Here is a 26,894-nt window from a genome sequence, read left to right on the forward strand (position 1 = left end):
TAAATCTGTTTGATTCGGTGACATATTGACAATAGTTACACGATTGACACATACATGCCAACTGTTCTAGGGATAGTACACTGACATTGTTCAAGTAAAACTTTAAGGTTTTTTGCTTTTTTATATATTACCGTGAGTTTATCTCCCATCTTATTAAGAATACTAGTGTCACCCTTAAATACAGCCCAATTTTTACAAATAATGTAAAAACAGGCATTGCTATTAACATAGTAAGTTGTTACATAAGATGGTGTTTTGGGTAAGGGGTCACGGTTTAGGCTATGGTCTTCAATAGTAGAATTATTACTGTTACTATCATGAACGTATTGGACATTCTCACTGTCCAAAATAGGTCTATAAAAACAATTCGATAAGGATTACAACTTCCTTTTGCACCTCCTTTTGGCCACAGCTATTAGCACCAGCAGTGAAATTCTTTCTGAAATCCAGGGATAGTCATTTGGAATTCAACATTTTCTATCTTGCCTTTAATTTTGGATCTACTGTGACATTTTTGTGTTGTTATTCAGAACTTTCTTTATTATTATTAAGAAGAGGCTAAATCTGATTTTTAATTCTATTGTCACTGTTTGCTATTGCCACCACTTGCTTTAATTGTTATTTTTTACTGTTTGCATTTTGGTGTTATTCTCAGAACTCCATATTTGTTTACTCATATATTTTGGTGCTGTTTTTTAGACACCGATTCACAACCTACGATCTACTGATAAAAATCTATTTGACATCTGCAAGCCTCACAAAACCTAGTGACAAAGTCATTACTCAAACTGTATAGCCAAAGCATGGAATTCAATCCCTTTACTAATCAGGGCAATATGTAGCATTCATATATTTAAGCTACAACTAAAAGAATTCCTGTCAGACACCTGGCTTTGTGCATCCTGCTATCCTGGCTATTATTCTAGCATTTATTCTTGCTGTGTTGACACACTCCTTATAACTTAAGTTTTCTTCTTTTCTGAAATGCACATCCTTTCTTCTGCCTCTCATATCCATCCCATCATCACCTCTTACAACCACTCAGTGCCTTTTCCTTCCCACTTCTTAAGCTCTGTATATTCACTGTTTGAAGGACACTATGTCATACCCTCTCCTGACTTTATCTTACAATAATACTACCCTCCGTACCCACATAGTACTTCTCTTTTGCTCAACTGTTACTCTTGCTTAATCTGTCTTCTTTCTTGTTCTCTATAATGTTTAATTCCTATTTTCTTTTTACTTTAAACTGTACACAAAGAGTTGTATTCTGTCTCAAAACATAAACTTTCTACTCTCCTTGTATATACTGTAGCTTGGGAAAGTAAACCGTCTGAATCTGATATTTTTACCCTTTGCACTCTTATTGTAACCCCCACTCACACAAAGTGTGTCAGTGTGTTCTACATGTTAACTTAGAGATCTTAAATTACCAATGTTATATGTGTACTTGTCTGTGTCAGTATTTGAGATTGTATTATGATGTCAGTGTGTGCCGCCTATGCATATATATCTTCAGCACCTGTATTTTGTGGAGTTTTCCTCCCCAGGCTTCCTATGTAAATGGATTTCCTTACCAGTCAAACTTTCCCTGTAAACAAATGTCAATAAATAAATAAATAAATAAATAAAACTTTATTTATTTATTTATTTATTTATTTATTTATTTATTAATCAGGTAAGTCCACTATTCATTTTCAGATGCTACCTAGAAGGACTGCCTACTTAATTGAGTTGCTGAGAGATGAACTTTGCAACTAGAAATTGAGAGACTCAAACAATAGACTACAGAGTGAAGGTAATTATTACATCATAGCCTTAACCCTCTAAGCTAAACTGCCCTTCAGGAAAAGTGTGCATCAATCCATATACCCTAGCATCTGTTATAATTATGTTCCCAAAGCTAGCCCAAGGTGGAGAATTATCACTCTATCTCCACTGTCTATAGACATCTAGCAATTTATGCAAGGATGGGAGCATACAGCGTGAGAGTTTTCTGCTGGATGTGATACTCTCCACTCATACTGGTTTTATCAAGGAAGAGGTCTAATACTGCCCATTCTCCAGTCTTTCAGAGATTATATACAATGTATCCAGATGGTGCCAGAGCCAGTAACCATGATCTTTCTGGATTTTCAGGTATTTCATTCAGTGTTCTGGGATAATATATGGAAACTGTTACAATTCATGAATTTCCCAATGTATTTTATTTTATTTATTTATTTATTTATTGACATTTGGTGACCGTGAAAGTCTGATTGGGTTACAGACCCCTTTTCAGTGGAGGCCCAGGGAGAAAAGCTTGACCGTACAATGTTTAAATGATAAAAAGTTTAAGCAGACCTAATCAAAATTATTGAACATAATACATTTGTGTCACATTGTCTGAGATATAATAATATAGTACGATAGTATCCATTTACAGCAATTGAAACATAAATAATGATTTGGAGAGATGGAGATATATATAACTGTGTTTAGAAAATAGATAGTGTTAGTTCTTTCATTGGATCAGAGTTAAGGTTAGTAGAAATCTAGATATGGGTGATGGGTTCGTAGGGAGAGAGGAAGGGATGGAGTGAAGGTTGTAGATTAAGGAAGAAGAAATGTGAGTGAATGCTATAAGTGTATTAGTATGATTTAACCAGGTCAATCGTGAGGTCAGAAGAAGGTTAGGGGAAGAGGAGTTTGAGGTGAAACAGAGGCAGAGAGTAGTGCTTGTAAGCTTACACGGTAATGGTTAAATAGAGGGCTAGTCAGTATATTTTGTTGACTGGGATAACAGGATGACTTCTGAGAAGGGCAGAAAAGAGTTAAGAGAAATGGAAGGAGCGGCCACGGTGGTGCAGCGGTTAGCGTTACAGCCTCACAGCAAGAGGTTCTCCAGTTTGATCCTTGGCTGGGGTGCCTTCTGTGCATAGTCTGCATGTCCTCCCTGTGGTCGCGTGGGTTTCCTCTGGGTGCTCCGGTTTCCTCCCACATCCCTAAATATATGCTGTAGGTGGATTGGACACTCTAAATTGGCCCTAGGTGTGCGTTTGTGTGCCTTCTGTGGAAGGTTGGGTGCCGGGCTGGCAACTCGACACCGTAATACTCCACTGCCAATCATGAGCAGACAGTGATCTGCTGTGGTGACCCCTAACCGGCAAAATCCAAACGAATAAGATAGTACATGTGTTTGGGAGCAAGGACATTTGTGACTTTTGAGAAAGTGTTTTTTCAACATTAGTTTGAAAGTCTTGAGGGATTCAGTTGCTACAAATTTAGATGGCAAAGCATTCCATAATTTAGCAATAACATGAGAGAAGGTACTTTGGCCGGCTCTTTTTGTGGGTGTATATATTTGAAGGAGGATTTTGTTAGCAGAACGAAGGATTCTAATCGGGGTTTAAGGTAACAAGATAGATTTTAAAGCAGGGCAGCTATCTGGGTTGTATATTATTTTGTGAGCCTAGGAGAATTGTACAAGGTTCAGGTAGTGAGGAAATTCTAACCAGTTGAGTTTATGTAGGGCATCACAATGATGGGTACGACAAGACAGCCCCGTGACAAATTTGGCAGCTTTATGATAGCATGATTGAAGCTTGTTCAGGAGAGTTATATGAATATTAGTGAGAACAGGGGCTGCATAAAGAAAGGTTAGAAGTAGGAGGATGTTAGAAAGGGTTATTCTAGTGGAAGTATCCATAAATTGTTTATGTCTGTCAAGTTTACCTAATTTGGTATGTGTTTTTTTATTACATCAGATATGTGTTGTTCATAGGTGAGCTTGTTGTCTATGATTATTCCTAAGAGCTTTGCATGGTTGACAGTTTCAATTTGTGCATTATTTTGAGAGTATATTTTAAAGTCAAGTGTAAGAAGTTTTGCTGGGAACAGTAAAAGCATAGTTTTGTTTGGATTAAGTACTAGTTGTGAATTGTTTAGCCAAGTTTTGACAGAGGTAAAGACAGCTTGAGTAGTGCTTAAGAGGTGAATGGGGTTACTTGAGATGGAGATGATAGTAGCATCATCGGCAAATTAGATAATGGTGCTTCAAGGTGAGGCAGTGTGAAGTTTGTTAAAAACTATATTAAAAAGGCAAAGTCCCAGAATGGATCCTTCAGGAACTCCTGTGCCTCCATTTGACACATTGTTGCCTTTCTGTTAGGTAATTAGAAAACTATTTTAGGCAGTAGGGGAGCAACCTAGAGTGAAAAGTTGCGGTAGTAATTTGGAGTGAGACACTGTATCAAAAGCATTTGATAGGTCAAGTAATAGTACATATGCTATTGATTTTGGTCCACCAAAGCTTTGTAGACAGTGTCTGTGAAGGTTAATAGTGCTGTCTTGGTACTATTTGCAGGATGAAAGCCATGTTGTGTAAGTGTGAGGAGGTTGTTATCTACTAGAAATTTTATTAGCTGTCTGTGAATACATTTTTCAAATATGTTTCTAGAGGTTCTATATGTATGTTTTTGATATACTTGGTGATGCTCTGTAGGTATAATCAAGTGAATGGTCACTTAAGATGTTTGGTAAAATATCAGAGTTAGAATATTTTAAGGGCTCATTAACTAATATCCAGTCCAGAGCTGCACCTAGGTGGTTTTGCTATTTAGTCTGGTAGGGCAGTTTATGAGCTGCATGAATCCATGGAGGTAAATATATTTGGTTGGAGGATTAATGAACACATTTTTGCCAGTTAATATTAGTATCTCCCATTATAACAGTTTCATTGTTGATATTTATGGATGTCCAATAGAGAAAGTCTTCTTTTATCAAGGCAGTGCATGATTTATATATACCGCTCCCTTGGCCTGTGCTTTATTAATGACTACCTGTCACCATCCTTCCCACTGCAAAAGGGCACCAGACAGAGTTATCTGTGGTGCCTAACCCTCCATCTCTTAACTATAGAACTCTTAAAGTGCTTCTTTGTTTTTTCAAAGTTATCCACTTTATTTCACATGACATCAAAACTGTGTTTTAAATGGGTCTATATTAGATCAGCGAACGCTTAAACAAGCGAACGCTGATTGATCGAACTTATTTAAGCGAATGTTCAAAATATTGAAGCAACAGAAACCTGAATTTTTTCCTAGGGAAGGAATTTGGTTGTCCGTTTCTGTTGCTTCAGTATTTTCAGTGCTGTGGTGGAAAGTTACGGGTCAGATTCTGGTAAGTGTGCGATTGTGTGGATGTGAGTTTTAGGATAGGTTAGATGAGTTAGGGTTAGGGCGCGGGTTAGGTATGTGTGCGATTGTGTGGACGTGAGGGTTAGGGCGGGTTTAGGTGAGGTAGGGTTAGGGAGCGGGTGAGATGAGTGTGCAATAGTGACGGACCTTAGGGTTAGGGTTTGGGTTAAGGTAAGTGGATAGTTAGTGGTGTGTGCATAGTTTAGTGTAGGGTTAGGTGTCAGATTTTAGGTGTATGTGTGTGGATTTCTGTTTGTTTGATGTGCTTGTGTTGTGTGTATGTGTTTTGGATCAGCGATTTTTTTCCCTAGGAAAAAAATCACTGATCTGACAGTTTGAGATTGTAAGCTTTCGCTTACATAAGGTTGATCAATCAGTGTTCGCTTTTTTAAGCATTCGCTGATCTAATATAGACCCTTTTAAATGGAGATATGATATTTCAAGTTGGAAGTCACATTCAGTCAACACTAAAGCCTTGTTTATTTTACACATGACTCTACTATCGCATTGCATGACCCTACCCAAGATGCTAGTTAAGTAGTTGATATGTTCTCACACTGAAAAGATTCTCTTCATTAATTTTGACCACCTCCAAAATAGTAGATTTACCTGTTAATACCGCACATACAGGGTGAATGACACCAACAGAAAAGATCGTTTTTATTAGGTGCAGCTCTGCACTCATGTGCTTAGCCATATGGCTCAAGCACAACTCAGGTGACACAATGGAAGTAAACATCAAGGATATCTAGAAGAAATATTTTGTATAGCTTCATTGCTGACAGAGATTGTAGGCTTTCAGTTAATGGGATGGCTAGCAGTATAAATGTTTATTAGTCCATTCTTTCACTTTATCTTTAGATATGTACAGACCCTACTGGGAGAGAGGTTGCTCTGTAAACTATACCATCTAATTTTACAGTTAATATGGAAGTCAGAAAGAGGGATAATACCCTTAAATGTTCTGACTTTTCCCATCTAGCTAGCAGAATTAGTACTTCCAGAGAGGTACAAATGTGCTGCTACTTTCCCTTTTATCCAATCCTGTGCCCATTTGGGCCAAGATGGAGGCTAGGATATTTATTATGTATTTATTTTACATTTGTTTACCAGGAAAGTCCAACTGGGCACAAGTCCCATTTTCAGGGGAGGCCTTAGGATAAAAGCTCCTTGGAGTTAACAAATTACAAACTTTTACATGCACTACAATACAGTTCATGCAGAGACAAATATACCAGTTAAATGTACAATTTAAAGGAGATATACACTGAAGATAGATTGTAGGATATCAACAGTATGGTAAAGAGAGAAATAATATAGTCAGGTAGTAGACAGTGCACAGGAAAGTGAATTATAGTAGGTGCAGATAATAGTAAAGGAAGAGAAGAAGGTATAGGGAGATGAAAGAAGTTAATATTCTTGGAGGAAACATTAGGGTAATAACAGTTGAAGAGACAGGAGGATAATTTGGTTAACCATATTAAATGGTTAGTCAGCATGGGCTTTGAGCTGGTATAGCAAGTTCCTCTTAGAGCATCTTAAAGTCTAGCAAAGCTTGTGGCTCTGCCTGGCACTTAGATGTCTGTATATAAACTTGAAATATGGGGTTTTGGGATCAGCATCCCCACCACCCTGAGGTAGCCAAATTCTTTGGTGTGTAGGAAGTCACTGAAGGGTATGGAATGGGCCAAGACACACATGTCAATGTTTTCTGATTTGAGCAAAAAAGTCAAAAACAGTCTTATAATGGCATCTTTCCAACTTCTGAAGGACACATTCAGTTCAAGTCACAAATATCTTTGCCTATACTCTATGTTAGGTAGATCCCAGTTCAGAAACACTATGAACTTTTATGTTTATAGCCATCAGATTACTTGTCAGGAGCAATGATCTGGGGGTTGAAGCTGGAGTGATAGTATACAAAGCATCCCTAATCTATGGCCTCTTCCTCAAGAGGAAACAGACAAAATTTGCTCTGAAGGGGAAGCGCAGTATATGTAGTTAACCGTAAGTCAGAAGTCAAAGGTGTGTGGTTTTCTAAGACAAATAGCAAAATGTGCCAAAATGGCTGTATATGTGTGTGTGTATTGTATACATATATATATATATATATATATATATATATATATATATATATGTGTGTGTGTGTGTGTGTGTGTGTGTGTGTGTGTATATGTGTATGTATAGAGAGAGACATAGAAGTCTGTTCTGTTCCTGTACAAGGCAGAGTGTGCTATCTAAAAAGGTTTACGAGTAAATTGGCATGCTCAGGTTGTAGAAAACAAAATATAGGCTTAATTCACAAGTTTTAGTCTTGTCCTTCTGTTTGAGTATGAATGGTTGCTATAAAATGTGTTTCAGATATATTTAAAATGAGTGTGCATTGTGATTTTATTCCTTTCTTTATAAAATCACATCTATGGCTACCATCTGTGTCACAATCCTTATTAAAAATAGCCGTGGTAGGATTGTTCATAGTCATGCAGAGAAATTCCCCAGAAGCACTGCTGGATAACCCTATGGCTCATATTTCAAGATTTATAAACATTCAGGTTTGGCCCCATGGTTTGTCTTGGTCAAACAGGAGTCATTACATTGAATCCTGTCTGCATGAATCAATGTTGAAGTGTACTTCTGAATAAATGATTTAGAGCCATGTGTTCCATTCTAGGTATTGTCTAATACTACTGACATTATTTGGAGTAAAACAAGTGCTACAATGATGTTGACACTGTGAGATGGTCTTCCTGGGGCAAATATAAATTTCACATTTTAACTTTTTTTTCCTTTAGTGTGTGTTCTTGTCAGTTTCTTTATTGTTTAATACAGTTTAGAAGTAAAACAGAGGTTCCTTGATCATGCTGAAGTTTAAGATCTATACGTCTTACATGAAATGCTTCTTTTTAATATCATGTTTGTATTTAGCAATAAGCATGTTTGTAAAAAATAAATAAACAGGTGTGCAAAGGAATAAACATTTTATCTGGCAATGCATAGCAAGTAGCAACATTTATGATGAATGCTAAATCTATGAGTAACATAAGCAAATTCCCAGATATTAGATGTATTTCACTTCTCACCTCACCTATTTTATTCATAGTATAATTCAAACATTCTACAAACTACTGACAGTATAGAATGTATTTTCATCTCCCTTTGGATTCCTTGGTGATACATTAGAAATCCAACTGGATGTCACTAACAGTTTGAGGAATAATGCTGTTACCCCCACCTCATTTTAAATCTCCTTCTTCCCTATTGGCACCACTAGTGCACAACTTAAAAATTACAACCTTCAGCTCTTTAAGTCCCACTTTCAGGGTACTGCATCTCCAAAGACACCAATCTTCTGACTAGCTGTTCGGTGAAAGGGCATTCCCCATCATGATGTGAGTGAACAGAATTGTGCAGGATTCAGAAATAAATTGATAAACCATCCAAGTAGTCTGCAGATAGTAATGTTATGAACAAAGTCTGTAAATAATTCCTCATAAGTGCTGTGAAGTTATTCAGGATATGTTAATTCCTGACCATTTATTTAAATAAGATGCTGTGTTCTCTGTGATCATTGTGTCATCACAATTAGCTGTATTTTTTTATCATAAAATATAACACCTCTTCTTTGTGTCTCTTCTTTGGGCCACAACACCAGTTTTGATTGCTCTTCTATGTACCGAATTTATTAAACTGTGATGTTTTAGTCTGGCCTTGATCTAGGTTGCAGCTGAAAAGGGTCCATGGACCAGCCCACCTGCCTGTTTAACAAACAAACAAACAGACATACAGACAGATAGACAAAAAGCATTTGGATTCATGTTCTAGTTAGTAGTGGTGCTACAATGCAGTATTAGGGAACCGCTGCACTCTCAAGGGGTTCTTCTTCACATGATAGTCTAAACCAAAGTTTTGTCTGTTTGAGGAGTGGTACATTAGGGTGATATTAAAGATCCAATGGCATGTACAGAAAAAGAAAGGGGAAATCCCCCAGTTATCCTGGGAGAGCATTCACTTTGCTATACTTATACCCCTGTGGTTCTTCCCTCAAAGTCAAACCAAGTGTACAAAGGTAAACTAAACATTTTGACTCTTTTTTCATGTAGTAACAATAGGCTGGACTACTGAAAATTGCTCTGAATAGGATACATATATAGTTGGGCTACAAAATAACTTTGACTTTTAGGATTCATTTTGTGTGTGTGTGTGTGTGTGTGTGTGTGTGTGTGTGTGTGTGTGTGTGTGTGTGTGTGTGTGTGTGTGTGTGTGTGTGTGTGTGTATACCTGTGTGCATGTGCACATGCTCCCTTGCACATGTATGTATGTGTGTAAGGGTGAGTATGTGTGTGTGTGAGTATGTGAGTGTGTGTGTGTGTGTGTGTGTGTGTGTGTGTGTGTGTGTGTGTGTGTGTGTGTGTGTGTGTGTGTGTATATGTGATTTTTTAGGGCTTTCTTAGGTTCATAGGTTCATACTAGTCTAATGGTCCTGGAGCCTTTACAATTCTAGCCCATAGGATTGCCCTGGGATTGTGTCACCCGACATTAGTTCCCAGTGCCTCTGTCGAGTAGAGCCACTGGAGTGATCCCTGAGGTAAATTTTCTATTTCCCACTTACTCATCAAGATTTCTCTTGAAGAGGGCCAGTGAGGTGTGCTGTTTGACATGTATGGGAAGTTTATTCTATAGTGTGGGCAGTCTCTGGGTTATGAACTTGTCCCTCCAGCATGTTCAGTTGATTGTGGTCAAATATTTCTTCTTACAAACATATACACTTACACACACTTATACACCCACACAAACATTTGCCAGATCTGAGATTAGAACCTCTGCCTATCTAGTGATTTGAACTATAGTGTTACGCAGTTATCACATGTGCTGCAAAGCTTCTTATAGTTTCTTGAGTCCCAATGTCTAGAGCATCCCAATTCCCTGATGTTGAACTTGATGATTGCTGTTTTCAGTAGGAAATTAGTGCCAATATACTTTCTGAGTGTACACCAGCACCAATTCTGTTATTTTTGGAGGTTTCTCCCTTCCTTGTGTTTGCCCAGTTATAGGGTTTGGATATGTAAGGTTGGGGTTGTGGGAGTAAGCCCAAGATATGAGACGTATATGAGGTATTGCTTCCTGCAGCAAAATTTACTTTTGAGATTTTGGGTGGGTTGGATAACTTGATGAGTTTATCCTCAGTGAGTTAAACTTTTAACAGTAGGTGAAGCACTTTTTTTTTCCTGTTTCCTTGCAACAAGGAATATTGTTATGATTTGTTTAGCTATATGTATTTTTGTCAATTATGGATATGATTTTATAGGACTGTTTTCTCTTTCTAAGTTGTATCATCATTTAGGGCCTTCTTGTTTAGTGAACAGAATTGGAAGGGAATTTAGGGTTTCTTTAATAATTTTGTGGTTTATTTTTTCTCCTTTTGGCTTATCTGCATATAAACATTTTGCTGAGCGATATTTATTTTATATATAGGAGCTGTTGGGAGTTCAAGCCCTGTTACAGCATGTAGTAGGGATGCAGGGATATTTCAATGCTCAGAGAACATTTTTTTTGTGTGGCAGATCATTCAGAAAGCAGGATGACTTCAGTGTTCAAGACTTGGCAGCTGAATGTTTAAAGTTGCTGACTTCTATGGTGCAATATTTATGATTTGTTTAAAATGTATTGGTGAGTGGATCAAACAAAATGTTTTAATGTAAATGTATTGCTTGTTGCAGTGTTTTGATATATGCATTTTATATTGTTTTTGATGTTTCAGGCTTCTTTGATATGTGATTGTAATTACAGTACACTTATGGATGGGTGCAACTTTCCATTTTGAGTAGTGATGTAAGTGTATAAACATAAGTAAAAAATATCTTACATTGAGTTAGGATTCAAGAGATCAGAATCAGGCATTGAAGCATTCCGATTAGGAATGCATTTTAATAAACAATTACACATATAAAGCAGAAAAGCCACCCAGATTAATATCATGAAAAATAAATGCTGGCTTTCTATGTTCCTATCTTTATTGCATAGTAAAGACTGGTATTCCAAACTTAATATACGGCTTATGGATGTTTAATACTGGGCTCTTTAATGTATGGTTTATGGATGTTTAATACTGGGTTCTTTAATATATAGTGTATGGATGTTTAATACTGGGCACTTTAATATCTGGTTTATGGATGTTTAATGCTGGGCACTTTAATATCTGGTTTATGGATGTTTAATACTGGGCACTTTAATATCTGGTTTATGGATGTTTAATACTGGACACTTTAATATCTGGTTTATGGATGTTTAATACTGGGCTCATTAATATATGGTTTATGGATGTTTAATACTGGGCACTTTAATATATGGTTTATGGATGTTTAATACTGCGCACTTTAATATATGGTTTATGGATGTTTAATACTTGGCACTTTAATAGATGGTTTATGGATGTTTAATACTGGGCACTTTAATATATGGTTTATGGATGTTTACTACTGGGCTCTTTAATATATGGTTTATGCATGTTCAATACTGGGCACTTTTACATATGGTTTATGGATGTTTAAGACTGGGCTCTTTAATATATGGTTTATGGATGTTTAATACTGGGCACTTTATTATATGGTTTATGGATGTTTAATACTGGGCACTTTTTATAAAGCAGAACTGAACATGTAAAAGATACCAGTGCTTGTAAGCAACACTTTATTCTTCACAAAAAATGATAAAAATAATCTTCCATGAAGTATTTTTCTTATGTTTTGCAGAAATGTGGTGTTGGGTCCTATCTTACATATGAAGGGAATTGTTTGCCATGTAACTGCAATGGACATTCGGACAAATGCCTTGATGGTTCTGGCATCTGTATTGTAAGCATACAATTTTTCTTGCTTTGTGCTTCATTTGACAATTTTTTTTGTTTGTTTGTTTCTTTGTACTCCGTTAAATGCAATCTTTGCTTAAGAGCACTGTTTCAAGTTGTTCTTTTCAAACTGTAATATCATTCCTGTAAAAATGACTGTGCTCTACATAACAATTTAGTTGACCTTTATAGTCTATGCAGGTTCATGAGTTCTCTTTCTCAGAAGCAGCAGCTGGAAGCTTAATCTAGGCTAGAGTTTCATTTGACACACAACTAAGGAAAATAATACAGAGTTCCAGTGATGTATTGTGTTTAATTATTAGGCTCAGTGAATTATTTTCTATTACTTTCCATTAAGCTGTATTAACACTTGTCATCTCAATCACCATTCTGTAATTCACATTTAGTTGCCAGAAATGGCACATGAAGTATATTGTGGCAAAGTGACACGGATGGCTATGTACATAATTCCATAAATTCTCTGCAGTAAATAAACTATGTAGGTTTATTTATTTAATAATTACATTTTTCTGTTGCCCACCTTTGGTATATAGATGATTTTTTATACACCGTATTGAGAAAAATATTTTTTATTTGACTCAGTAATATTGAAAAGTATTGTGTGTGTATGCATTTCCATAGACAGTGAGTTCAGTTATTTCTTAACATAAAACTTAAAAGTCTGTAAAATTTCAAGCAATTCAGATGAGTGCAGATATTCAAGAAACAAATATAATTTAAAATAAAATAAATACAATATAGCTGGTACACAGAAAAGCTGAAAGAAAAAAGTGAAAGAATATTTTGAGTTCAGTTGCAAAGAGGGATTATGCTCTGACTATGACTCAGGCATAAACAAACAAGCAGCCCAGACACAGGAGGAGCTGGCATGGTACAGACAGAAATGATGAGGTCATTCCTGCTTACCCATCTAAGAGGAAGGATGAAGTTATGTCTTTCTGGGGCACACATCCCATGTTAGAATGCCAGGTGGAGACTGCAGAACATGCTGAGAAGCTTGTCTCGGGGGGGGGGGGGTTGACATTACTGATGAGGGCTATGTCTCTCATGAAAGTGGATGACACCCCCTGCAGCAGCCTATTGGATGTCTGCCTCTTGAATGCCATAGACATGCAAAGGGGAGTGTATCAGTGCAGTGATGGCCAATGAGTGGGCTCTAAATATAGGCCTCTTTTTGCTGTAGGACTTGGATAAACGTATGGTGATAGCAAAGTAACTTTTAGGTAAAGAAACAATACCAAACAAGAAAATTTAAGAGGGCTTTTTTCCTACAATATAATTTGGACTCCAACATGAAAAATATTATTTGAAGAAATTAGACTATTTTTAATGCAAGTGATCACATTTTTGGTATATCTGGCAAAGAGACATATTTTATTTATAAAATTTCAAACGATTTAACATTGATTTGATGTTTAAAGGAACTGGAAAAGATGGAAATGAGGGGTTGTCATAGAAAGCTACCAGTAATTGTGGTGCATGTACACTGTGCCAGTACATTGTTGAGGTAGGCAGCCTGCTGATAATAACTCTTTGGTTCCAAAAGTAATTTTTCAAAGAGGAAACTGTTGCACAGCAGGATTAGTTTATTTAGCTAAATGTCTAAACTGTTCTGCTTTGCAAAACTGATAGACCTCTTAGGAAAACTATTTATGAACAGAATTGTGATATTTCACGAAGTTGCACAGATAATTTACTATATAAACGCATACTAACTTAACCTGGTTTTCAAACGTTTTTGATATTTAAAAAAATTATTGACATGAACCCAAGAGGTGGTACATGAGAGACCAAGACTGAGAACTAAGTACCAATGTGGCAACTTAGGCTTAATAAGAATACCCCCCCTTGGACTTTCTTTATGAACTATTGCTACTTTATATATATATATATATATATATATATATATATATATATATATATATATATATGTACATAATTTATATAAATGTATTTGCATGTTGTTTATAAATGTTGCAGTGTTATAATTATTATTTTTTTAAATATTTAAAATGTGAGTTGAATGAATCATTTAATTAATGTGCACATCATGTGACTATTTTCTCGGTATTTAAGCACATGATCGTGAACGCTTTGTAGTCTGATGAAGTCCTTTTACTGCTTATAGGACAAAGGCGCATGTCTTCTTATTTTCTTGCTTAACATCATGATTTATCAAAAGTGTTTTTAATGGCAATTGGTTGCTTACTTGGTTTCTTTGTGGCCACCAACCAATATTTTGAGCTAACAGTTTGAATATTCTGAAAGTTGCGCATTCATGGACAATCATCCATCCTCCATGTATAATTTTGTGTACTTAATTCAGCACATTCAATTTACAACAGAAGTTGCAGAAGCTATTAATCAGACACATACTGTTTAACTGAGTGAGCTGCTCCCAACTAGTACGTAGGAATTAAGAGGCCAAACAAATAGTTTCTGTCCAGGGTCAGTAGTGCCACCACTGTTGTGCAAGAGGATGGCAATGGCAGTTCTCCCCTCTGCTGGAATGAAGTCTGTACTTAGGCTGTGGTTGAATAGGGTGCTCAATGGCGAAGCCAGTTCTTGCTGGAGATGGTGCAGAATACAGCCTGATATACAATCAGATCCCATGGAAGCTGTATTCTTTGCCTTGGATAGGGCCTTTAGCACTTGTTCTACTGAGATGTGAGGTGCAGGACAAGTATCAGGAATGTGGAAAGGGCCTTTGTGGGTGGCAGGGAGTGATGTTTGTGCTGAACCTATCTGCTAGCAGGTTGGCTAAGTCAACATGATCAGTGTAAGTACTAATTTGGAACAAACCTGGGCTTTGCCATGGAGGTTCCTGACATAACGGAAGAAGGCTTTGTGGTTTCCCTTTGCTTTTAAGGCTAGTTTTGATTCATAATTTGCTTTGGAGGCTTTCACTAGTGATCTAATTTGCTTGTTGAGGCTAAGGAGGGAGTTTTTCAATTTGGAATATGTTCCTTTTTAACCTTGAACAACAGTTTCTTTCTTTTGTTGTAAAGCCTGTTGATAGAGCATGCCCACCAAACAGGTTTGTGTTTCCTTGAGGAGCAAGTTTTAGTTCTGCTGCATATAGCTGAGTCCATGCAGTTGTACAGGTGCTTGTATACTGCACTGGCATACTGTTCAGCATAGCTGTCTTCATCCTCTGAGGGGGCGATGGTCTAAAGCTACAGATACCCTCCCTTAGGAGGTTGTAGTCAGCTTTTGAGAATTTTTTGGCTTTATTATAATTGTGGGGGGGGGAATAGAAACTTTGAATGAGACAGTCCGATGATCTGATCTCACTAGGGAAGAACATACTATGGGAGTGGTGCAGTGGTCACCCATGTTGATGAGAACCAAATCTAGAATGCTATTTCCCCTTGTGGATGATGAGTTGAGCTGGTTTAGTGCATTAGGATTGATGAAGTCAAGGAGTCGTTGAGTGAGTGAACTAGTGCAGGAATAGTTCACCCAGTCTATGGTGAGGTAGTTGAAGTCACCAAGGATCAGGGTGATAGGGGGTACCTTGATGGAGACAAGTAGATCCAGGTAAGAGGAGTAGGTGTCCTGAGTCATGGATAGGGGGGGGTCTATAGCTGGCTATAACTTGGATGGGAGTCTTGCTAACTGCCAGTTGCATCTGGAGTAGTTCCAGTTCGTCATGGTGGCAAACTAGTCTGGAGGTGTGCCTCTCTTTAATGAAGATAGAGACTCTACCACCCTTAGTCTTCCCAACCTCATTTTGGGGTCAGAATGTGTGGAATGAGGTATAGCCTGTTAAGGCAGGGGTGCTCTCCGCAGCCCTGAACCAAATTTCTGTGACTGCACAGACATCGGCATCTTCTAGTGCAAGGACACCCTCCAGTAAGTGCATTTTCAGGTTAAGGCTCCTAGCATTAATCAGCATGACCTTCAATTTGCTTTTTGACAGATCTTTTATGCTGGAAGATTTGTCTTTGGGACATTGCCTAAAAAAGGCACAATGGAGGAGGCAAGAGCCTTGGCCAGGAAACAGAAATCCAGTGGTGACAGGTGGGGGCCATCTCTGGCAAAGCATTGAGGCATGTTGACCATGCCATCCCAGGCAGACAGATACTGGATCCCCTTGGAATGACACCAGAAACTAAGCAAATTGTTGAAGTCAATTATTTTTTGTTGGTATTGTGGTATCATTCTTGGTGAAGGTCGGATGCTTTTAATAGATGTACTACACAGAGGCTACACCTCAGGCTATCAAATAAAATAGGAGTGTTGGCTAATAACTAACACCTAAGGTGGGCTGGCTCAAAAGAAAGCAAAGTCAACAAGTTGGTTACAAAATCTACTGTGCTGTCACCTCTGACCTTAATTAGCTTAGCAGGAAGGTTATCAATACCAGATGTCTTTTGATTGTGAAGGTGTCTGATGGCATCTCAAATTTCAATATCAAGTGTTCTAGTTAATTTAAAGATTGAAATAATGAATCTTCTTTATTACTGCAATATAATTCTGTATACTAATTAAGATTAATTTATTATTCATTACTTAATTTACCTATTAAGTTGATGTTCTTAAGGTGACATTTACATATTTATTTATTTATTTATTTAGCCTTTGTCTACTGGGAAAGTCCAACTGGGACATACCCCAATTTCAGTGGAGGCCCAGGGAGAAATGCTCTTCTTGCAGTTTTTAATAAATGGTTTGTCCACGTGACCTTTTTACCCTTTGTTTTATATGTATATACATATAGGTTCATAGGTTCATAGGTTCATACTAGGCTATCTGCCCTAGGGCATTTACAAGCCTAGCCAGAGTGTGTTTGGCTTTCGCCACCCATTTTAAATGAATTTTGCTATGCCCTTTTTCGAGGTTAGTATACTGTGCCTCTGTCTAACAGTGACACAGAAGTGATACCCGGAGTAAATCTACGATTTCCTATCCACTCATCAAGATTCCTCTTGAAGAGAGTCAATGAGGGACTCTGCCTTACCTGGACTGGGATTTTATTCCAGAGTGAAGGGAGCCTCTGGGTTATGAATCTGTCCCTCCAGCATGTCCTATTTATTTCAGTGCTGAGGTTTAAGTCTCTTGAGCGCGTAGCTCGATGGGATTTGGATTTTCTGAGGTGCAGCATGTCCATTAATTCCGGGTTGGACATGGCTTTATACGTCAGGCACAGATCGCCTCTGAGCAGGCGGTATGCCACTGAGTAGAGCTGGAGTTTCTTTAACTGGGCAACATATGGCATCTGTTTGAGCCCTTTGATCCTCTTGGTGAGGTACTTTTGGGGTCTTTCCAATTGCAGGTGTCTGGTAAGGTACATCCCAAAAGGGGCATTGTACTCAATTATGGGCCTGATGAGGGATGAGTAAAGAGGCACAATGACCTCCCCTGATCTAGATGTGAATCCCTTCATGATTAGGTGGGCTATATAAAATGTTTTTCTAACCACTTTGACTATATATTATATATATATATATATATATATATATATATATATATATATATATATATATATATATTCATACATACACACACACACACACACACACACACACACACACACACACACACACACACACACACACACACACACACACACATATAGATTTAGATATATATATAGATAAAGAAATATATATGTATATTTATATAGAAAGAGATATATAAATATATAGATTGACAGATATTCATATATACGTATGTGTATGCACATATGTATATATGTATGTATTTAACTTAGCAATCCCATCTGCAGCTGTGCTCTAAAACCTAAGCTTCCATAAGCTTTCTACATTTTTCTCCTTTGTCAACCTCTTGCCTTTTTTTCTTTATACTCCAATGATATTACTATATTCTCACTGTACATAATGTAATATGCATTATATATTGTACTAACATATTTTTTTTTTTTTTTTGTCAGTGGATATGTTTGTCCTTATACGTACTTTTGTGATTAATCTTTGTATAAATGTCTTTTTTCTTTTGCATTATTTGTGGAGCTTTTCTCACCAGGTCACCACTGAAAATGGTTTACTGACCTAGTGGACTTTCACGGTCAATAAATAAATAAAAAAATAAATACTAAATAAAGATTGATATGTATAAATAATAAATTGAGGATAGATTTCACAGGTGCCGCAGGCATGAAAGACATTGAATCAGGCTAACTGAATTATGGCCATTGAAATATACTTTAGGGACCTACAGTATTGCTTCTTTAACACAGAAGAAACATTTGGTGCTGTAAAGGTTGCAAAACAAAGATAAACATAACTTCACCTTTCTGTATACAGTGTAGGGTCTGGAACCAGGCTTTGGGATTACCACTGGTCCATCTCCTTTTCTTACAGGAGATGCAGCTGTAGAAATATTCCCAGTCTCTCAGATGAAGTCAGAGCTGTTGGAGTTTCCTTTATGGATGAGAAGGATGCCTCAATCACCCGGATACAGCTACTAGATGAAACCTCTGACCAAACAGCAGTATAGAACCTGACCTGTGGCTTTTTTAAAGAAGGTGAATAATGGGCATCTTACTGACTCTGTAGTTGTACTGCTTGACTTCAAAGATCATGCAAAGATTGATGGACATATTTAAAGGACCTTCATCAGGAGACGTGGCATCCTGCATCTGAACCCATGCAATGACTAGACACATACAAGTTATGGTTTATCACTGACAAGCACAATGTTCAAATACAAAGAGGTGTTTAAGTGTACCTTGTGCCAGAGTACCTAAGGCATTAGTAATAGATGATTAATGTGGTGTTGTCATTATTCAAGAAACCATGTGCTCCAGATACTCAGGTTAAATCAGTGCAGAACTGCCAAATCATTGACACTTACTATGAGTTGGATTTGCTGGACAGAATACTAAACATGTGAACCTGGGAGACCTATAAAAACAATAAGTGTCTTTTTGGCACATCTGACAGAGACTGCAATGCAAGATGACTTCAACTCATATTTTTGGGAGGAAGTGTTTGGAATTGGGATAGAAATGAGTAATTCAGATGAGCCATGTTCACACCTTTTTCACTGAAAAGATGGAAAAAAGTGTGGCTAGAGATAATGATATTTGTAATAAAAATCATTCTAGTACTTACTGATGGACACTAGCGGTGAGGGGTACTGTCAAGCTAGGAAAGCAAACTTCTGGCTATTGTTTGTGTTTGCCTCCCTTGTTTTAGCTGACAATTGCTGGCAGCTGAAGAGGGTTACATTGACAGCAACTGCCAAAGAAAGACTTAGGGCATATGTGGAGTTTGAACATGGAAGGAGTTTAGCTAGGTTTTGGAGAGCAAAATGTGGGTGACCTCAAAGAAACACTCTGTCAAACTGTTCATTGTCACTAAAAAAAAAGAAGTTGGACATGTCTCTAGCATGACCAAGGAAGTACTGACCATTAATTCAAAAATTATAGAAAGGGGGAGAGCATTTCCTTAATGTGTTGGCCATGCCCTTCTGTCAGGAGGTAATGTCTGAAAGCTCTGGTTGGTAAAGTTCAACCCTGTAGCTGAAGAAATCATTGCAATAGTCAGAGGATGCCACACTGCTAAAACTGCATGTGCAACATGATCCAGCCAGACTTGCTGATGGCACTATGCAGGGTTGAGATAGCTTAGATAATGCACCTTTTCAGTGTTGCATAGAAGGTAGGGACAGCACCTCTGAATTTACAAACTGTGATGGCAGTTCCCATCTCAAAAACATGGGACCAGTATTTGTATTCAGATGCTGGGGAACTCACAATCCTCAATATCCTCAGAAGAGGTAATGGCAAAGTGCTAGAAGTCAGACTCCAAACAGCAGCTTATGCTCATCTTCTGAAGGAGCAATGCAAATTCAGTCAGGTCAAAAAAACTGCAGAGTAACACATAGTTTTGTACTGTTGTACACAGGACGTGGGGTTGTTTGCATTTATTACTGCAGTTCAGTTTTTGTAACTTAAGACTGCACACTTTGGCATGCCCTGTGAGATGTCTTGAGGTAATGTGGGACACCAATGTCACTGCTATATGCTATACTATTCCTTCCTGAGAACTTGTTCTAATTAAATCATGCTCTGTAAAAGTAGGTGTCAAACTCTACCAGTGGCAGGTCTGTTCTCTGCTCCGTTCATAAATTTCAGGGACAATATATGAAGAAGCACCTGGGGCTGGGGCAGGGGTTGCACACTCTGAGAACCTTGAAGTGTATCATCTGTTGTGTTAAGGTGATAGTGCCTTCTTGCCTGCATCTGACTGTGAACTTGACATCCACCCAGGATCTGATGCTGAATCAGAAGTTGCTCAAATAACATTCTCCAGCCACAAACATGGGGTCATGATTTCTGTGAAACAAGGGCAAATATCTTTCTTTAGGTGAGGGTAAAGGAACACCTGTCCCTAGTGGAGTAGTCTAATGTCTTGGGTTCTTGCATATGAGTCAAGCAAGGATGAGCATGGTTCTGACAGACTAGGGCAACAGCTGCAGTTTTGTGGCCACTGAATCACTCTTTAGTGGGAAAGTAGGAAGTGCATTTTTAGACAAAGTTGTCAGTACACTCAGTTGTCTCTGGTGTTATCCTTACTTCCCATCAGGAGATGAGGTCAGTGGCTAAATGAATAAGTTTGTGGACACAAGAAAAAGCAAAAGAAGCAAGGTTTCTCTGGTGGGTTACTGGTAATATAAGAGTGTCTAAAAGTAGACAACATGAGTAAGGTAGTATCAGTTATATGATACTTTTTGGTGGCTTGGATTGCAGGTGCTCCAAAAATGCCCCACTAAAAAGAAAACCCATGGCAGACTTTGGGCACAGTTAAAACATTATTCATCTTGGGAGACTTGGAGAACTTGAGAGATTGATCTGAATGGATCTGTATCTGGACACACACATGCACACATGCATGTGTGACACCTGTGCACTGGCCCAGCAATCAAGGAGCCTCAATCCTCACCACTAACACCAGTGAGGGATGTCCACGTTGGGAAGGATAATAAATACACACACAGTAAAGTACAATTTTCCTTAAGAGCATACAGAGATCACAGTCAGTCTGGGGCTGTTTTTTTCCCTTTCTCTCCAGATCGCCAATAAGAATCCCCACTGGGACAGCTATAGGGTCCGGATCTCAGCCTAGTGGTAAATCTGAAACCTCCAGCACACTCTCTGTCCAACCAGTGCTTCTTGTCCCTGCCCAAGTAGCTGACACACACACACACACACACACACACACACACACACACACACACACACACACACACACACACACACACACACACACACACACACACACACACACACACTTTGGGATATGAGTTATATACAAACACACAGACACTCCCGGGGAAGGCTGGCACAGGTTCTGCAGCTATGCCCCTTCTGCCCAGACTATATGGTAGTGCCACTTGCCACCAACCACTAATGTCAGCTACTAATAAGGCCCTTATCAAAGGGTGTCCAATTATTACTGTGTAATATTATTATCCAAATGGTAAGTGTAACTAAACAGCAAGGCTTATTGGAGTAGCTTAGTAGAGTATCTACATGTAATGTTCCCTAGAGCTTAAATTATCTCTACACAAAACAGCCACAGTTGAAAGGTTCAAAAATATTTAATAATATATAATAAACACAAGACAATACTTCTTACTACACAGTGCTAGTCAAGATTTCAGAGATCACAGAGAAATGCTTAAAATAATACAGTAGAAAAAGTCTGACATCAATACAGAAAACAACTAGTCTAATCTTCCTATTTCCTAGTTATATCTAAGAGCAAACACAGTTCTAAAATAAACTTACACATAGAGCAAGGGAGTGCTGGTGATGTTGGATGTTCTGAAGACAAACGCAAAATGCTTTGATTCTCTCTCTCTCTCTGTCCTTAAATTGATAACACAGTACCACTGAATCATTTCAGATTACATCATTTTTTCCCTCTGGTTCCCAGGCTAAAGGAAACTCAGAGTTTAGCAACCCTTTTGATCTGGCACCTAGTCATTAATTTACAGAAATAAAAGATATTATACATGCAAATTCTAGCAATTAACTCTGATCTCAAAACAATATCAAGAATTCCTTCATCCAGACATCTCAGCTCCGAGTTTTGAGATCAAACAATTATACAATGTTTGAAGTATCAGCTTTCCTCCAGCAGAGTGCAATGTGGTCACATTTTTGAAGTTCAACATTTAAAAAAGAGAACTGGCATGTGGTTTCATTAATATTTACAAATGTCAGAATTATCTACAAAATTTTATCTAGCTAGGCTGGCAGCCTTCACAAGTCTTCACATACCCCCCCCTCCCCAGGAACTCAAGATAGTTTTTCAAGTGACCCTTGAGAAATGTTGCTTGAGAGTGTTAGGTCTATCTGGGTCTACCTTACCCTATTCCCTGTCTTGAGAACCCAATTGCATTGGCATTGCTAATCCCACTGTGGTGCTGCACTGACATATCATATGCTTGCAACCCTAGTCTCCATATTAACAACTTGGCATTTTGCTGGCTGGCTCTGTGTAACCATGTTAGGGGATTGTGGTCTGTAACTACTGTGAATTTTCTTCCATACAGATAAGGCTGAAGTTTCTGCAGTCCCTGCATTATGGCTAAACATTCCTTTTCTACAGCTGTATAGCATTCCTCCCTGGGTTGGAGTCTATGGTTGAGATAAATGACTGGGTGCTCTTCTCCCTCTGAAGAAATCTAAGTACAGACCCCACTCCATGGTTCAAAGCATCCACCTGCACAACAAATTCTTTACTGTAGTCTGGACTGGCTAACACAGGGGGTCCTCCCAAAGCTCCTTTACCACTCCCCACTCTATGTTCCAGGTAGGAGACCTTTGCCATACCCACCTGACATTTGCTCAGCTTAATGGTCAACCCTGCCCTCTGTAGTCTGTCCAGAACCTCCCTGACATGTTGAAGATGCTCTTTCCATGAATGGCTGTAGATGGCAATATCATCTAGACAGGCAAGGGCAAACCCTCGTGCTCCAGCTAGGATGTGATCTACCAGCCTCTGGAAACTCGCTGTGGCATTTTTCATCTCAAAGGGTATCTTTGTGAACTCATACAAGCGAAAAGGAGTCACAAAGGCTGACCTCTCTTTAACACTGGGAGTAAAGGGCACCTGCCAGTAACCCTTGGTAAGATCAATGATTGTAACATACTTAGCCCCACCCAGCTTCTCTAGGGCCTCATCTGTCCTAGGCATGGACTAAGCATCTGACTCTGTGTAAATATTTAATTTCATGTAGTCCACACCAAACCTGGTGCTGCCATACTTCGTTGGCACCAACACCACTGGGGAGGCCCAGGGACTGTTGGACTCTTGAATTACCCCTAGTTCCAACATTTCATATATCTCCTCCCTCAGAGTCTGTTCGACTCTCTCAGGCACTCTTTAAGGGGCCTGCCTAATAGGCCTTTGGGTCTTGTATCCACCTGTTGCTGCACCAGGTGGGTGCACCCTGGTTTCCCAGTGAGCTTGTCCCTAAACTCCTGTAACACTGGTCATATTTCTTGAACTTGAGTAGGAGATAGCTGCTGGGACATTGTTAGCCCTTCCACTTAGGTGTATGTCCAAGCCTCACAGAGGAGATCAATTGCCAAATCTCCCTCAGACTCCTCCTGCAAGCCACTGCAAATACTCAGCACAAGGGCCTCCCTCTCATGGTAAAGTTTCATCATGTTAACATGGTACAACTTGTGCCCCTGCTTCCTGCCTAGCAGTTCTACCATGTAGTTAACATCACTTACCTTTCTTACCACCTTGTAGGGTCCCTCCAAAGCTGTGGGCAGCTTGTTGTGTCTGACAGGAATGAGAACCATTACCTGCTGCCCTACAGCATACTCTGTAGCTCGAGCATTCCAGTCATACCATACCTTTTTCTTTTGTTGGGCTTCTGCCACATTCTCCTGGGCCAAACCCATGAGTTCCCTGAGCCTTGTCCTGAGGTAGAGGACATATGCCACAACAGACTCCTTATGAGGTTCACACTCACCTTCCCACTCATCACAAATTAAATCTAGATGCTCCCTCACCCTATGCCCGTACAACAACTCAAAGGGTGAAAAACCTGTGGATTCCTGGGGAACCTCTTGGTAAGCAAACAACAGAGGCAAATATTTGTCCCACTCCCTCTTAAACTGGTCTGCAAATGCCTGTAGCATGGACTTGAGTGTAGAGTTTAACCTCTCAACAAGACCACTAGTCTGGGGATGGTAGGGGGTGCTCTTCAGGTGCTTCACCCCACAGTACTTCCACAGACAAGCCAGCAGGTCCAACATGAAATTGAGACCTCTGACAGTCTGTATTTCATTTGGGAAACCTACCCTGCTGAAAATCTCTAACAAAGCATTTGACAACCTTTTCTGCCTCAATAGAGAACAAAGCCACTGCCTCAGGGTATCTTGTACCATAATCTACTACCACTAGGATATACTTTTACCCTGTGGAATTTGGGGTTCTCAGAGGACCCATAACTTCCATAGCTGCCTTCTGAAATGACTCCTTAATCACAGGCAAAGACATCAAAGGAGCTCTCACCTTGTCTCCTGACTTGCCTACCTTTTGGCACTGCTCCAGGTCCTGCAGTACCCTGTTACCTCTCTAGAAATCCCAGGCCAATAGAAGTTCTGCATAATATGTCCCTTTGTACATTTTATGCCCATATGACCTGCAAAGGGAATATCATGGACTATGGCTAGAAGTGCCAGATAGTGGGCTCTAGGCACTACAAACTGCTGTATTCTCTCACCTTCTATCCCTCCTTCAGAGGTCCACTCTCTATACAGTAACCCTTTGTCCCGGTATACAAATTCCCCCTTCCCTTGAGAATCAGGTCCCTCAATAGCTACCTCTCTCAGGCCTTGCAATGTAGGGTCTGAGAGCTGAGCCTCTCTCAACTCTTTCTTTGTAACCCTTCCCAGCTCCCCTTTGACAAGAAGTCTGGTATTCTCTGACAGCGGTGCCTCACTGTCAGCCCCGTACTACTACTCACCTCTCCCTTTGTAGTTACTCTTTCCAAGGGAACATTAGTTCCCACAAACAGCTCTGGCTCACCTCCAGTCTCACTGCTGCAGAGTAGCTTCCTTTCTGAAGTAACCACCTCACCAGTCCTGGTTGCGGTCTGTCTGGGTCTGCCCCAGGCTACCAGAACCACATGCTTGTCTCGAAGCCTGACTGTGTGTAAACTGCATTAACACATAGTACCACCTCATCAAAATCCTTCACTATCAGGACATCTGCAGGATGGTAGTTTGGTACCCCTGTTATCTCAAGACAACCTACTATTGGCATTTTGTTTGCCCATTTACTTGCTCTTTCACCTTTTGTTCCCCACCTTGCCTCCATGGACATCTGTATGCTACATGGCCCCCTGGTTGCATTTAACACATTTAACCCTAGGTCCTGGACATGTACCTGGACTAGTGGCTTCCCCTGCTACTGGCAGATTCTGTTGGGGCAGTCTGAGCTGCCCACCATGGGTTCTTTTAGATCCATGAGCAGTACTTGGGGGTCCCTTTCCTGTGCAGGGATGCCCTGCTTGCTAGGTATAGGTCTCCCTTCTTTCCCAACGCCTCTGAAGTAGTACATTGCCTATCAGCTAACCAGATCCTCATGTCCTCAGGCAACATGCTAAGGGCTTGTTCCCTCATCAAAATGTCTGCCAGCCCTTCAGAAGTGGTGACCTGTCATCCACTCACCCACCTATGAAGATAAGTGCTCAGTTCACCAACATATTCACACACACACTTCCATCTGCCTTGCGTGTATGCTCACGAAACTTTTTCCTATAAGTTTCAGGTGTTAGCTTAAAGAAGTCTAGCAAACAATTCTTAACAGAAGTATAATTAAAACAGTCAACATCAGACATTTTGGACAAAATAGTTACAGCTTTACCATGGAGTAAGGGGGTCAGGAACCGTACCCAGAGCCTTTGGTCAACATCATACTGTTTACATACCCTCTCAAACATATGAATGAAACTATCAAAATTATCCCCTCTATAAACTGCGGAAGAAATTTCCTGACATTTGTGCTTCTGGGGTCCAGTTACTCCCTTTCCCCTAACCTCCATTACTGTGACGAAGAGTCAGTATTTCCTTTTCATGCTGCCTCTGCAACTCCTTTTCCACAGCTTCCATTTCCAAATGCCTGGCCTCCAACTCAGGTCTCTCTTTTTAAGTCCTCTGCACAAAGGTTGAGCTGTCCATTCCCTACCTGTTGTACAGCTCCATGGCCAGTCTAATTATCCTCCTGTTGCTGTTTTCTGATGCAGCTGTGACCATAGATGCAATCATGTCAGCCTTAGTCAGGTCTCCCAGCACCAATCCTTTAGCCTGGCACATCTCAGCCAACTAGCTCTTTGTTAACTTTCCATACTCCTCTGCTGACATGCTTGCCTACTGTCCCTGACTAACTATGCTCACCAAAGAAATAAAACAATTGTGATCTGAACACTGAATATTCACTGCTTAACTGATTTAGAGTACAAAACACCTTCAGTGATCACTGTACACAAGCTAGAGGGAATTCACTATCCATACCACTACAAGCCAATTAATATGTGCCAACCAATTAATATATGGCGTGGGTATCCCACTGCTGCCAAACAATTAATATGTGATGCCCGTGCACTGGCCCAGCAATCAAGGAGCCTCAATCTTCATAACTAACACCAGTGAGGGGCATCCGCATTGGGAAGGATAACAAATACACACAAAGTAAAGTACAATTTCTCTTAAGAGCACACAGATATCACAGTCAGTCTGGGGCTGTTGTTTTCCCTTTCTCTCCAAATCCCCAATAAGTCTCCCCACTGGCACAGTTATAGGGTCCCAATCTCAGCCTAGTGGTCAAGCTAAAACCTCCAGCACCCTCTCTGTC

At 39.4% G+C, this 26,894-nt stretch overlaps 1 protein-coding gene across 1 annotated transcript in view; it reads left to right on the forward strand.

The window, feature by feature from the left end:
* The window catches only part of LAMA4 (laminin subunit alpha 4), a 1,355,623-nt gene that overhangs the window by 145,771 nt on the left and 1,182,958 nt on the right, over positions 1-26,894 (forward strand). The window contains exon 2 of the mRNA XM_044061904.1: positions 11,927-12,028. Within this exon, the coding sequence (XP_043917839.1) occupies positions 11,927-12,028 (102 nt within the window). The remainder of the gene's footprint in view (positions 1-11,926; positions 12,029-26,894) is intronic.

Source organism: Protopterus annectens, chromosome 2.part0 (genome assembly GCF_019279795.1).
Source record: "Protopterus annectens isolate FY-2018-M chromosome 2.part0, PAN1.0, whole genome shotgun sequence".
Classification (NCBI taxonomy): domain Eukaryota; kingdom Metazoa; phylum Chordata; order Ceratodontiformes; family Protopteridae; genus Protopterus; species Protopterus annectens.